The 14,026-nt window shown below is 49.0% G+C and overlaps 1 protein-coding gene across 2 annotated transcripts; it reads right to left on the bottom strand.

The window, feature by feature from the left end:
* Window positions 1-5,105: 5,105 nt before the first annotated feature.
* On the bottom strand, window positions 5,106-11,321 carry RCCD1 (RCC1 domain containing 1). Of its 2 annotated transcripts, XM_061181764.1 has the most exons (7): window positions 11,147-11,321; window positions 10,659-11,058; window positions 10,357-10,478; window positions 7,857-7,952; window positions 7,038-7,208; window positions 6,499-6,528; window positions 5,106-5,928 (listed from the first exon to the last, which is right to left on the bottom strand). In XM_061181764.1, exons 1-7 carry the CDS (start codon window positions 11,319-11,321, stop codon window positions 5,777-5,779), a joined length of 1,146 nt encoding a protein of 381 aa, XP_061037747.1. In that variant the 3' UTR covers window positions 5,106-5,776. The 2 variants fall into 2 exon arrangements, with proteins under 2 accessions (XP_061037747.1, XP_061037748.1); XM_061181765.1 differs by lacking the exon at window positions 7,038-7,208.
* Window positions 11,322-14,026: the final 2,705 nt, after the last annotated feature.

The following is a 14,026-nucleotide window of genomic DNA, read 5'->3' as shown; positions in this document are numbered from 1 at the left end:
CCGCCTGCCAATGCAGGGGACACGGGTTTGAGCCCTGGTCCAGGAAGATCCCACATGCCACAGAGCAGCTAAGCCCGTGTGCCACAACTGAGCCTGAGCTCTAGAGCCTGTGAGCCACAACTACTGAGCCCATGTGCCACAACTACTGAAGCCCACGCGCCTAGAGCCCGTGCTTTGCAACAAAGAGAAGCCACTGCAGCCCACGCACCACAATGAAGAGTAGCCCCCGCAAGCGGGGGCTTAATATTTATTTTTATATTAATACTTTATATAAATATTAATATTAATTAAAAATAAATAAACCAGTGGATCAAAGAGGAAATCACAGGGGAAATTAGAAAATAATTAGAATGAATGAAAAGAAAGACAAAACGTACCAAAACTTATGGGATGCAGCAAAAGCAGTGCTAAGGGGAAATTATAGCTGTAAACGTTCACATTAAAAAAACAAGAAAGATCTTAAGTCAGCCAGCTAACTTTCAACTTAAAAATTAGAAAAAGAACAAACTAAACCAAAAGCTAGCAGAAGGAAGGAAAGATTACAGCAAAGATAAATGAAATTCCGTATGGAAAAACAATAGAGAAAATCAGTGAAACCAAAAGTTGGTTCTTTGAAAAGATCAATGAAATGGATGAACTTTTAGCTAGATGGACTAAGGAAAAAAGACAGAAGTCATTAAAATCAGAAATGAAAGCAAGGGGACTTCCCTGTTGGCGCAGTGGTTAAGAATCTGCCTGCCAATGCAGGGGACATGGGTTCGAGCCCTGGTCTGGGAAGATCCCACATGTTGCGGAGCAACTAAGCCTGTGCACCACAACTACTGAGCCTGCGCTCTAGAGCCCACGAGCCACAACTACTGAGCCTGCACACCTAGAGCCTGTGCTCCACAACAAGAGAAGCCACTGCAATGAGAAGCCCACCACCGCAGCAAAGTGTAGCCCCCTTGCCTCAACTAGAGAAAGCCCCTGCATGGCAACAGAACACCCAACGCAGCCAAAAACAAAAATAAATAAATTTATATATAAAAAAAATGAAAGCAGGGACATTACTACTAATTCTACAGAAAGAAAAAAGGGTTTTAAAAGAGTACTATGGGGACTTCCCTGGTAGTACAGCAGTTAGGACTCCTTGCTCCCAGTGCAGGGGGCCTGGGTTCAATCCCTGGTCAGCAAACTAGATCCTGCATGCTGCAACTAAGACCTGGTGCAGCCAAATAAATAAATAAATTTTTTTTTTTTTTAAAAAGAGTACTATGAGCAATTAATTGTACACCAACAAATCAGATTACCTGGGTGAAATGGACATGTTCCTAGAAACACAAAACCTATCAAGACTAAATCACAAAGAAATAATCTGAATAGACCTATAACTAGTAAGGAGATAGAATCACTATTCAAGAATTTCCCAGGAAAGGGCTTCCCTGGTGGTGCAGTGGTTAAGAATCCGCCTGCCGATGCAGGGGACGTGGGTTCGAGCCCTGGTCCGGGAAGATCCCACAGGCCGCAGAGCAACTAAGCCCGTGTGCCACAACTGCTGAGCCTGTGCTGTAGAGCCCGCAAGCCACGACTACCAAGCCCGCGTGCCTAGAGCCCATGATCCGCAACAAGAGAAACTACCACAATGAGAAGCCCGCGCACCGCAACGAAGAGTAGTCCCCGCTCACCGCAACTAGAGAAAGCCCGCATGCAGCAACGAAGACCCAACACAGCCAAAAGTAAATTAAAAAAAAAAAAAAAAAATTCCCAAGAAAGAAAAAGCCTTGGACCTAACGGCTTCACGGTGAATTCTACCAAATATTTAAAGAACTAACACCAGTCCTCCTCAAATTTTTCCGAAATATTTCAGAGGAAGAAACACTTCCTAACTCATTCTGTGAGGCCAGCATAACTTTGATACCAAAGCCAGAAGACACTACAGGAAAACTACAGACCAATATCCCTTTTGAACATAGATGAAAAAATCCTCAGCAAAATACTAGCAAATAGAATTCAGCAACACTTGAAAAGGATTATACATCATGACCAAGTGAGATTTATTGCTGGAATACAAGGATGATCAGTGTAACATGCTACATCAACAAAATGAAGGAAAAAAAACACATGATCATCTCAACTGATGTAGAAAAAGCAAGATTCCGCACCCTTTCGTGATTAAAAACACTCAATAAAATAGGAAAAGAAGGGAGCTACTTCCACACAATAAAATCCGTATATGAAAATCCCACAGCAAACATGATACTCAATGGCTTTTCCTCTAAAATCAGGAACAAGGCAAGGCACTTTCACCACTTTTATTCAACATAGTAATGGAAGTTCTAGTCAGAGCCATTAGGCTATAAAAGAAATAAAAGGCATCCAAATTAGAAAGGAAGAAGTAGAAGTATCTGTTTGCAGATGAATGATCTTATATGTAGAAAATCCTAAAGACTACAAAAAAGCTGTTAGAACTAATAAATGACTTCAGCAAAGTAGCAGGATACAAAGTCAACACACAAAAATCAGTTGTATTTCTATACACAATGAACAATCTGAAAAGGAAATTACAAAAATGATTCCAGGGCTTCCCTGGTGGCACAGTGGTTAAGAATCCACCTGCCAGTGCAGGGGCCCTGGGTTCGAGCCCTGGGCCGGGAAGATTCCACATGCCGCGAAGCAACAAAGCCCGTGCGCCACAACTGCTGAGCCTGCACTCTAGAGCCCGTGAGCCACAACTACCGAAGCCCGCGTGCCTAGAGCTCTGCAACGAGAAGCCACCGCAATGAGAAGCCTGCGCACAACGAAGAGTAGCCCCGGCTCACTGCAACTAGAGAAAGCCCACATGCAGCAGCAAGGACCCAACGCAGCCAAAAATAAATAAATTAATTAATTTAAAAAAATGATTCCATATATAGTAGCATCAAAAAGAATAAAATACTTAGAAATTAACCAAGGAGGTGAAAGACATGTACAATGAAAACTACAAAACACTCCTGAAAGAAATTATAGACATAAATACATGGAAACATATCCCATGATCATGGATTGGAAGACTTAATGTTGTTAAAATTGGACTTCCCTGGTGGTCCAGTGGTAAAGAACCCGCCTTTCAATGCAGGGGACAGAGGTTCGATCCCTGGTTGGGAAAGTAAGATCTCACATGCCGCGGGGCAACTAAACCCGTGTACCACAACTACTGAGCTCGTGCGCCTCAACGAGACAGCCCACGTGCCGCAAACTACAGAGCCCACGCGCTCTGGAGCCTGCACGCCAGAACTAGAGAGAGAAAACCCGCACGCTGCAACTAGAGAGAAGCCCGAGCGCCACAATGAAGAGCCCGCGCCACAACGGAGGATCCCGCATGCCTCAGTGAAGACCCCGTGTGCCTCAACTGAGACCCGACGCGGCCAAAAAAAATAAATTAAAAAAAAAAATTGTTAAAATGTTAGTAGTACCCAAAGCAATCTATAGATTCAGTGCAGTCCCTAAAATCTCAAGGACCTTTATGCAGAAATAGAAAAACACTAAAACTCATATGGGTTCTCAAGGGACCCCAACAGACAAAACAATTTTGAAAAAGACTAAAACTGGAGGACTCACACTTCCTGGTTTCAAAACCTACTACAAAGCTATAGTAATCACAACAGTATTGACATAAAAAGAGACAGACATATAGATCAATGAAATAGCCCAGAAATAAACCCTCGAATATACAATCAAATGATTTTTGACAAGGGTGCCAAGGCCATTCAATGAGGAAAGGACAGTCTTTTCAACAAATGGTGCTGGGAAAACTGGATAACCACATGCAAAAGAATGAAGTTGGACTCTTACCTAACACTATATACAAAAATTAACTCAAAATGGATCAAGGACCAAAATATAAAACTTAAAACAATAAAATTCTTGGAAAAACATAGGACAAAAGCTTCGTGACATTGGATTTGGTGATGATTTCTCAGATGTGACACCAAAGGCATAGGCAACAAAAGAAAAAGTAGACAAATTGGACTTCATGAAAATTAAAAAACTTTTTACATTAAGAGACAGTATCAACAAAGTAAAAAGGCAACCAACAGAATGGGAGAAAATATTTCCAAATCACTTATTTGATAAGGGATTAGTATCTAGAATATATAGAGAACTCCTAAAACAACACACACACACACAAAACCAGATTCAAAAATGGGCAAAGGACTTGAATAGACATTTCTCCAAAAAAGATATGTGAATGGCCAATAAGCACATGAAAAGATGCTTAACATCACTAATTATTAGGGAAACGCAAATCAAAATTACAATGAGATACCACCTCACACCTATCAGGATGGCTACTGTCAAAAAAACAGAAAACAAAGTGTTCGGTGAGGATGTAGAGAAATTGGAACACTTGTGCACTATTGGTGGGATTGTAAAATGGGAAAGCCACTGTGGAAAACAGTACATAGGCTCCTCAAAAAATTAAAAATAGAATTACCATATGACCCAGCAATTCCACTTTAGGGTATATATTGAAAAAAATTAAAAGCAGAGTCTCAAAGAGATGTTTGTAAACCCATGTTCATAGCAGCAGTATTCACAATAGCTAAAACATGAAAGCAACCCAAGTGTCCATCAACCAATGAATGGATAAACAAAATGTGGTATATACATACAATGGAATATTATTCAGGCCTAAAAAGGAAGGAAATTCTGCAATATGCTATAACATGGATGAACCTCGAGAACATTATGTTAAGTGAAATAATATTTATCTTATAAAAAGATAAATACTGTATGATTCCACTTATATTAGGTACGTAGAGTAGTCAAGAGCACAAAGACAGACACAAGGTATAATGATGGTTGCCAGGGGCTGGGGAGAACAGGGAGTTATTGTTTAATAGCTGTAGAGTTTCAGATTTACAAGATGAAAAGAGATGGGAATGGATGGTGGTGATGGCTACACAACAATGTGAATGTATTTAATACCACTTAAAAATGATTAAGATAGTAAATTTTTTGTTACGTGTATTTTAACTCAATAAGAAAAAAGAAACAAATTACTATCAGTAAGAGAATATATAACTTGAGGTATAATTCATACAATGGAATACCATATAACAATAAAAATGAATCAACTGCACGACACCACAGATGAATCATACAGTGCTGATGAAAAAAACAAGACATGAAAGAACATACACAGAATGATTCTATTTACCTAAAGTTCAAAAGCAGACAAATTATATTGTATAAAGATGCATACAAGGAATGGTATGAGTCAAAATGAAAACAGGTGTATGAATAACAAAAGAAGATGACCTCTAGTGGTTCCCAATCTTAGCACTACCTCCAAATCACCAGGGGTGGGGTGGGGTGTGGCAGCCTAAAAAATCTACCCACATCTAGGTTCCACACCCCTAAGTTCTGATTTCATTGTGTCTGTGATGCTGGCTTTAGGCATCAAATTTCAAATCTCCAGGTGTTTGTTTCTTTTCTTTTTTTTTTTTTTTTTTGGGCCACGCTGTGCCATGCGGCTTGTGTGATCTTAGTTCCCAGGCCGGGGATTGAACCCGCGCCCTAGGCAGTGAAAGCGCAGAGTCCTAACCACTGGACCGCCAGGGAGTTCCCTCCAGGTGTTTCTAATGTTGAGGATGCTGCCTGCTCTAAGGTGGAGCAAGAGGGCTGTGATAGGGAAGGCCAAATGTGGGGCCTCTGGGGTGCTGGCAATGGTTTTCCTTGACCTGGGGGGAGTTTCACAGGTGTTAGCTTCATAATTTTTCACTCTACATTTATTTTATGCCCTTATCTATACATGTCAGCTCTTCTCTTTTTCCACAGCATACACGTAGGTGTTCCAGGGCCCACAGCTCACGGTCCTTACTTGGAGTTGCTTATCTACAAAGTACTTCACACGGCAGGGCCGATCCAAGCTGGTCGTGTCTTTGTGGCCAAGCTGTCCATATTTACCTAAAGTGAAATAAGCTGCTTTGCCATCCTCTCCACTGGGCCTTGTGGCTTTTCCCCTCCAGGAAGGAAAAACAGCCCACTGACTGAAGTGCTGGGCTTAAGCCACCACTCTGCTGGCGTCTGCTCCATGAATTCAGGAGACCAGCACCACAGAGCCTCCAGGACCAGGCAATTCCACAGGTCCCCAAGAGGCAAGATGCTCCTCCAGGCTCCCCACTCCTAAGCTCAGATGTTCAGAGCAGAGATTTTTATTTTATCTTTTTCTCTACCCAGTGCCAGACCAAAAGATGTTTCATGACTGCTGGCTAAATATTCCCTTAAGACAAATACTTTCTCAGAAAGGTAGATGGGAAATACTGATATGTTGCCCTATTTCTCTCTTGTCTGGTCTCTGCCCCTCTGAGTGTGCCTAGATCTGTCCCAGAGAAGGGAGTAGACAGCTTTTCAGTCCCAATGGTCAGGCCGAGGCCCCTGCTTCCACTTCTCTGCATGGCTGTTGTCACCTGCCCTCTACTCCCAGGTCTTTCCTCCCCTTGGTTTAAGTGTCACAAAAGCAAACCTTTTACTTACCCCAGCCCCAGGTGTAGAGCTCCCCCGTTCCTGCAACCAAAGGACAGCAAAAGGACAGTAAGGGGCTGACACCACTGCTCTTTGACTAGGCATTTGTCCAGCTCGGCCTGCCAGCATGTTATGGTCACCATGAGACTTACTTGGCGTAGCAAAACATATCCTCTCTTTTTAACAACTGTCTAGTCGCATTTGGGGTGATAAAGGATCCAAACTGAAAAAGTTCACCTCCCTATATGGGGACTGATTGGCCTGCAACTCACAGCTGCTGAGTTTAGGACAGCCCTGCTGTCAGATGAAAGGCTGGCAACACTAGCCTCCCTCCAGAAGGAAGAACCTTCGGGGCCTGACCGGCTGGGGAGCCACTGTTAAAGCCCCGTGGGAGTGTACTGAGTGGGGCAGCTACTCAGTACATGTCAAAGACACTTAATTAAAATGGTAGTTTTTTAGGTGACCACACCCTTTTCTGCAGCCACCAGCTAGAGAGTGGGGTGGAGGGACCTCCTGCTCCATCCTGAACCAGCCTACCCAGCCCCACTCACTTGTCACCACCGCTGTGTGCCGGGATCCACAGCTGGCCTTGACTGCATCTGAGCCCAGGGGGAGGTCCAATAAAGCCGGGAAGGGCTGGACAGCTATGAAGGGGGTGGGGGCTCCATCCTCACCCCCGGCTACTCTCTTCACTTCAGAACCATCTTCATTCAGTCCTGAGGCTTCAGAGAAGTAATAAGAGTGATGATGATAAGGATGCTGAACACTCACTGAGCGCTGATCTAAACCTCATTCATATACTGACTCACTCACTACAACAGCTGACACACTTGCTGTAGCTCCAAAGCCATCGCTCCCAACCCCACATTCCCTGGGAAGTGCTGGAGTTGACAGGTTTGTGGGGCATGTAGTGCTGACACTGGCATCAGCCTTGCCATGCTCCCTCTCATAAGGGGCTCAGAGTCCTTCATTGTGTCCTGGGGTCCCAAGGATGTCACATACCCTTTTGAGCACTGTAGCTCTCAGGCCAGCAATATGGCCAGGAGTCAGGAATGACAGAAACGTGTGGAAATCAAGAATTGACCCTCACCAACAGACTTGTGGTTGCCAAGGAGGAGACAGGTGGGGGAGGGATGGATTGGGAGTTTGGGATTAGCAGATGTCAACTATTATATATAGAATGGATAAACAACAAGATCCTACTGTGTAGCACAGGGAACTGTATTCAATATGCTGTGATGAACCATAATGGAAAAGAATATATATATATATATGTATAACTGAATCATTTTGCCATACAGCAGAAATTAACACAACATAAATCAACTATACTTCAATAAAATATATCAAAAAAAAGAATTGACTCTCACCTTCTGAGGTTGTCTTTCCATCCTCTGCCAGGCTCTTGGTGGGCAGGGCCAGCTGCCCTGATTCATTCCAGCCCCAGATATAAATATCCCCAGCCTCTGAAAGAGAGATAAAGGGGCCCCATTAACAGACTGTGATCGCCCCCTCCACCTCCTAAGCATGTGCATCCATCTAGACTCCACTACACCCCACTAGCTCCCTAGAGACAACTCCTGCCTGCCCTGCCCAAGTCAGCACTCCGGGCAAAGTGCTTCCCTCAGGCCCCAGCAGCTTCCTTGTCTCAACAGGGCCCCTTCCCCCTTAAGTGCCTTCAGGTCACCCTATTCTTAAAGGAAGTCTCTTGCTGGCTCTTCCTCTCCACTTTCACTTTTTCCTTTTGTTGTTAAATTGCACCCCTCACTCCCCCCGCATGAGTTTGGAAATGTGGCCCTGGCAGTTCCCCAGTCGTCTTTTTTTCACATCCACTGAGCCCAGGCCCCTTTCGTCAGCCCTACCTGCCACCGGTCCTGCTGAAGGCCTTTTAAAAAACTTGTTTTAACTGAGGTGGTATTGGTTTATAACATTATATAAGTTTCATGTGTACAGCATTATATTTTGACTTCTGTATGCACTACAGTGTGCTTATCACCAAGAGGTTAGTTTTCATCCGTCACCATCCAGCCAACCCCCTTTACCCATTGCACCCTCCCCCTCCCCCGAAGGCCTCTGGAAGCTCTCACAGCACTGGAGTTGGTTGATTGGAGCAACAGCCCTATGCTAAAAATTCACTAACAGCAGTGGCTAATTTTTATCAAGTGCTTATTCTGTGCCACTGTTCTAAGCACAATATCCCCATTTTATTCAGGAGAAAACTTGAGGCACAGAGAGGTTAGGTCCTCTGCCCAAGATCACGAGGGGCAGGGTGATGATTTGAGCCTGGGAGGTCCGGTCTGAAGCATCCGTGCTCCAACCACGCAACACCAAGGCCTCAAATGCCTTTTGGACCTTAGTGCGAGACTTCCCATTGGGCTCACCTTCCAGCCCTCTCTTCTCTTCCCTCCAGCCCAGTCGTTCTCAAGCCTGGCTGCCGACCCAGGCCCATTACATGTGAATATGGACGGGACAGTACAGGCATAGGTAGTTTTTAAAGACCCCTGGTGAAACCATGCCCCATAGAGTTAACAAGCTGATAACTAATAGAAATTCTTGAACTTCTCTTACAGAACAACAGATGAGGGAACAGCCTGTTAAAACCCCTTTGCTTGTTAAGTGCCTTCATTGATTAAGTTCACTTTCGTTATTTTTCTTTTTTTCTCTTTAATTGCATACCTCCCCAGCTTCATGCAACTCAGTTGTTTCACAGGAACTTGGAGTCAGCTCCTGCCCAATGAAAGCCAGCTGGGGACTAGTTGGGGCCACTGACCCTAAAACTGGGCCTGTGCAGATGTCCAGTGGATGGCCTCTTGATGTCAGAGGGCTGGAAAACTCCACCCTCAGATCATGCTAAGCGCCTCCACTTTTTTTTTTTTTTGGCCACACTGCGCGGCTTGTGGGATCTTAGTTCCCCAACCAGGGACTGAATCAGGGTCCCTGAAGTGAAAGCGCCGAGTCCTAACCACTGGACCGCCAGGAAGTTCCCAAAGCGCCTCCATTTTGAATATGCAGAAGCATGTGACCCAGATATGCCTGCTCAGAACACTGATTACCTCCCCTTCTTCCCTACCTCCAATCACCTTTCCCCACACCTAAGACCACCCTGCTTATCCCATAAATACCCCAACTCCCTTCAGGGAGGCAGATCTGAGACTTATTATTCTCCCATTTCCTCGCTTGGCTGCCTTGTGAACAAACTGTTTCTTGTCTGTAAACCTTGGCATCTCAGCGTCTGGCTTGCTGAGCATCAGGACCTGGTCGGTAACGATATAAGTGGCGGCCAGAGCCCCAAATGCAGATCCTTGCAAAGATCATTCGCTGCCAGCCGCACCCAACAGCCTAGAAATCAGCTGCACCTGGATCACCTGCCAGAGTGGTGAACACAATCTCAAGTGAAACTCCTCATTCTGGTCCTGGGTCACCAACCATGGCACCACCAGAGCTCACACTCACCATCATCATCCTCCCGGTGGGCATCCAAGTGTCCACTGTGTGCCACACATCACGGCCACCCGGGCAACTGCTGCCTTTTTTTTTTCCTTAGCTCGGTTGCCCCTCACCCCTTCATTCTCCCTTGGGGAGTATTTTAGAAAGACAGCCCTGGCTGGAGGCAGACGGAGGGGAGGGGTAGTGAGACCAGTAACAGAAGACGGGAAACAATTGTAACAGTCCGGGTGCGAGTGGGTGATGGTGGCGGCAGAGGGGCTGAATCTGAGAGGCATTAGGGAGTCATGAATGACTGGGCTGGCTGATGTGGGAGGAGCCTGGGAGGAGGCCCGGCTAGGGCACCCATCAATCTGCCAGAGAAGGAGGAAGGTTTGGAGCCTACGAGACCTTGAGCTGGTTTTGGAGAAGCACTAGGTCACTCACCACTCACACACAGAGAGTGCCAGCCACCTGCGGCCACCTCAGCCATGGTTAGGCCCTGCAGCGCCTGCAGCAGCCTCGGCTCCGGCTCTGCCTCCAGAGTCCCGTGGCCCAGCTGTCCGTGCCTGAGCAAGGGAGACCCTAGTCAACTACAGTCACACCAAGGGGTCTCCCTCCCCTTCCCTCCCCAATCACTCTCTCCTGCCCCCTGTATGCTCACCTCCCACTCCGAGCCACATTTACCCGCACCCCACCCCACCCCCAACCCCCGTCATCGCCGCAAAAGCCCAGCCGGCCCACCTCACCTGCCCGCGCCCCAGGAGAACACCTGGCCCGCCGCGTCCAGCAGCAACGCGTGCTCAGCGCCCAGCTCCAGCCGGCGCGCCCGCAGTGTCGGGGCCAGAGGCCGGTAGAAGGGCGGCCGCGGGCTCACGTAGGCGCGAGCGCAGGGCAGCAGCGGCAGCGGCCCAGCCTGGGTCTCATCGCCGCCCGGTCCGTCTTCCCGCTCGGCCTCCGGCACGGTCTGGGCCCAGAGGGGCTCCCCGCGCAGCGCCGAACCGGGCGCCCAGGCCTGCAGCTCCATCCCGGCCCCGGGTCCCGGCCCCGCGCGCAGCACCACCAGGAGCTCCTCCGACGCCCACGCGTCCCTGCAGCCGCCCACCGCTCCGACGGCGAAGCCAGACAGCTCCACCTGGCCTCCTCCACCTGCGGGGGGGCGGAGAGCTGGCTGGGGAGGGGGCAGGACACGCACCCGGGGCTGGGGTCGGGATGGGGCCGGAAGGGGGGCGCTCACGGGTCACGAAGGCGGTGTAGCTCCAGCTCGCGCTCACGCGGCAGACATCGAGGCCCGCGCCCGGCGCCCTCAGAGGCTCGGGGCTGTGTACCTGGCGCCCGCGCCCCGAGCCCAGTGCCTGCCCGAAGCCGCAGAAACCGAAGCCGAACCAGGCCCCGCGACGCTCCTCGGCCATGCCCGGCAGCGCCCTCTGCTGGCTGCGACCTGGCTGCGGCGGCCGGCGGGATGGAGGGTTAAGGCTAGAACTCGAAGAGATTCTTCCAGATGAGCCCTTGCGGTACACTGAAGCTGCCTCACCTGTAAAATGGGGAAAATGCCATCCTCCTAACCACAGAGGCAGACGATGTGCATTCCACCAACATTCGCTGAGCGGAAGCCTTGGCTAAGTCCTGCCAGATTTAGGAAGATTCTGAGCTGTCTAGAGTGGGGCACTTTCCCTGCCTTCCCTTTTTTTAATTTAATTTTATTTTATTTTATTTATTTATTTATTTATTTATGGCTGTGTTGGGTCTTCGTTTCTGTGCGAGGGCCACTCTTCATCGCGGTGCGCGGGCCTCTCACTATCGCGGCCTCTCCCGTTGCGGAGCACAGGCTCCAGACGCGCAGGCTCAGTAATTGTGGCTCACGGGCCTAGTTGCTCCGCGGCATGTGGGATCTTCCCAGACCAGGGCTCGAACCCGTGTCCCCTGCATTGGCAGGCAGACTCTCAACCACTGCGCCACCAGGGAAGCCCTGCCTTCCCTTTTGACTCAAGCAAGTTCGCTGTCCCACAAAGTGGGCACGAGGTATTTAAATGGCTTCTCTCTTAGGCGTTGGACTAGGATCTGAGTCCCTCCCCCTCCAAATTCCCAATGCCAGGCACATTATCCCATGTAATCTTGGGAACTAGAATCGCCCCCATTTGACAGCGGAGACTCCCAGAGAAAGTAACCCTTACACAATCACATAGCTTAGGACCGAGAGGGGCAGAAGGCTGAACTCAAGGCCCATAATTTCCACATACAGTGCTCTTCCCACCAGTGGAAGGCAGAGCATTTGAGAGACAATGCCCTGTACGGGTTAGGACCAGTTCCAGGGTTCACATGTTTGCCTCTGCAGCTAGCAGTGCCTGTGTCCTCAGCCAATTTACTTAAGCTCTCTCAATCCAATTCAATTTCCTCAGTTTCACAAAGCTGGAGAGTAGGGGAGGTGATGTTTGTACCTACCTTGTAGAATTGTTTGGAACAGATGCAAATAAAGAGTTCAAGTGTTGGCACACAGTATCAGCTTATTACGTCCAGTACTTAGAACTGATAAAAATGACCACTGGATTTTCAGGGACCTCCTATATTAACACAATTTCAACTGGACCTTATCTAGTCACTTATTCGTTCCACATGCATTTATTGATCCCTTACTCTAAGTCATTGAGAAGGACCGCTGTCTACTTCCAAGGAGCTCACGCATAAATGGGGAGACAGACGCACAGTCGAGTGGCACGGTAAGGCCACTTTTTCCGTACAGCATGTTCGGCTTGATCAGAATTTCACTGGCATTTTCAAGCCTGTGAAGTCAGGTCCTGGGTCTCTCCTTGACCCGGGCCTGGGCTCCTACCCGTTCCGGGTCAAATCCCAGCCCTAGGAGGCCTCTGACCTTGATCTTGACCCTGTGCCCTCCACCCCCTCAGGCAGCTCCTTCCAATGGGCAGTCTTGAGGGAGGAGGAAAGGCCGGGGCGCAGGACGGCCACCCAGGAACGAGTCTCCAGCCAGCCCAGGACCTGGCTGGCAGCCGCAGGAAGGAAAGGTTTGAAGAGCCGCGCCCTGAGCGAGGCACCCATTGGCTGCCGCCGCCTCCCCGGGGCCAATCACCGGAGAGAGCGGTGACGTCACCGCGCGGGGAGGACAGCCTTGGGACAAGCTCACCTCGGTTCGGGCGATCTCCGCCGCGGCTTGTCTAGTCCTAGCTCGATCAAACCGGTCCCAAGGCCTACGCTAGGCCGCTGCGGCCTCCGGCGGGGAGTGGGCGAAACCTTCGGTGGGCGTGGGCTCGTTGGGCCAGATGGTCCCGTCCTCCGCAGGCACGCGCGGGGCCGCGGAGTCAGTATTAGAAGCACTTGGGGGATGATCATAAAGACCTAAAGGGTTGGCGACAAGCGACCCCAGTGACGGGCGCCGCCTGTCAGTCCTCTCAGTCTGGGATGGCGGCAGCTCACTACTGGACACGCGCGGGTCTGAGGCCCTAGTAGCAGCACCCGAATTAGGCGGGTGCTGGGCAGCTTTTACCTTCCATTGGCTCGGGATCTGTCACTTACCTCCGTTAAGCCAATGAGAGTCAAGCTGGGCTTAGTCCGCTCTGCAGAGAGCAGAAGCAGCCTCTCAGGGACCACCCGCCCCGGCAGGTGGGGATGCCCGCAGCGGTCCAAGCTTAGCTCCAACCCCGCTCAAATACTGAAGCTTCCCTCAGGGCTTTCCCACCCCCAGATCCCGAGCTCTGCCTGACTGGAGGTCACTGAAAACTCTCAATACAAAGGCAGAAGTGGGCTTCCCTGGTGGCGCAGTGGTTGAGACTCTACCTGCCAATGCAGGGGACACAAGTTCAAGCCCTGGTCCAGGAAAATCCCACATGCGGCGGAGCAACTAAGCCCGTGCGCCACAACTACTGAGCCTGCGCTCTAGAGCCCCCGAACCACAACTACTGAGCCCGCGTGCCTGGAGCCTGTGCTACGCCACAAGAAAAGCCAACGCAATGAGAAGCCCGCGCACCGCAACAAAGAGTAGCCCCCGTTAGCCCCCGTTCACTGCAACTAGAGAAAGCCTACACAGCAAGGAAGACCCAAAAGCAGCCATAAATCAATCAATCAATAAATAAAGGCGGAAGTATTGAAAAGCCTAATGCATGTG

Source organism: Eubalaena glacialis, chromosome 2 (assembly GCF_028564815.1).
Source record: "Eubalaena glacialis isolate mEubGla1 chromosome 2, mEubGla1.1.hap2.+ XY, whole genome shotgun sequence".
Classification (NCBI taxonomy): Eukaryota; Metazoa; Chordata; class Mammalia; order Artiodactyla; family Balaenidae; genus Eubalaena; species Eubalaena glacialis.
The sequence above is the reverse complement of the archived record's forward strand: the minus strand, read 5'-3'. Positions and strand labels throughout refer to the sequence as shown.

Excerpts from the sequence above, each read along its gene's own strand:
- RCCD1 (XM_061181764.1), bottom strand. The coding sequence starts at position 11,321 with ATGGCCGAGGAGCGTCGCGGGGCCTGGTTCGGCTTCGGTTTCTGCGGC. Across the intron at positions 7,209-7,856 it reads TGGAAAGACAACCTCAGAAG|CCTCAGGACTGAATGAAGAT; the intron begins GTGAGAGTCAAT and ends ACTTCTCTGAAG. Across the intron at positions 6,529-7,037 it reads GCACACAGCGGTGGTGACAA|GAACGGGGGAGCTCTACACC; the intron begins GTGAGTGGGGCT and ends CTTTGGTTGCAG.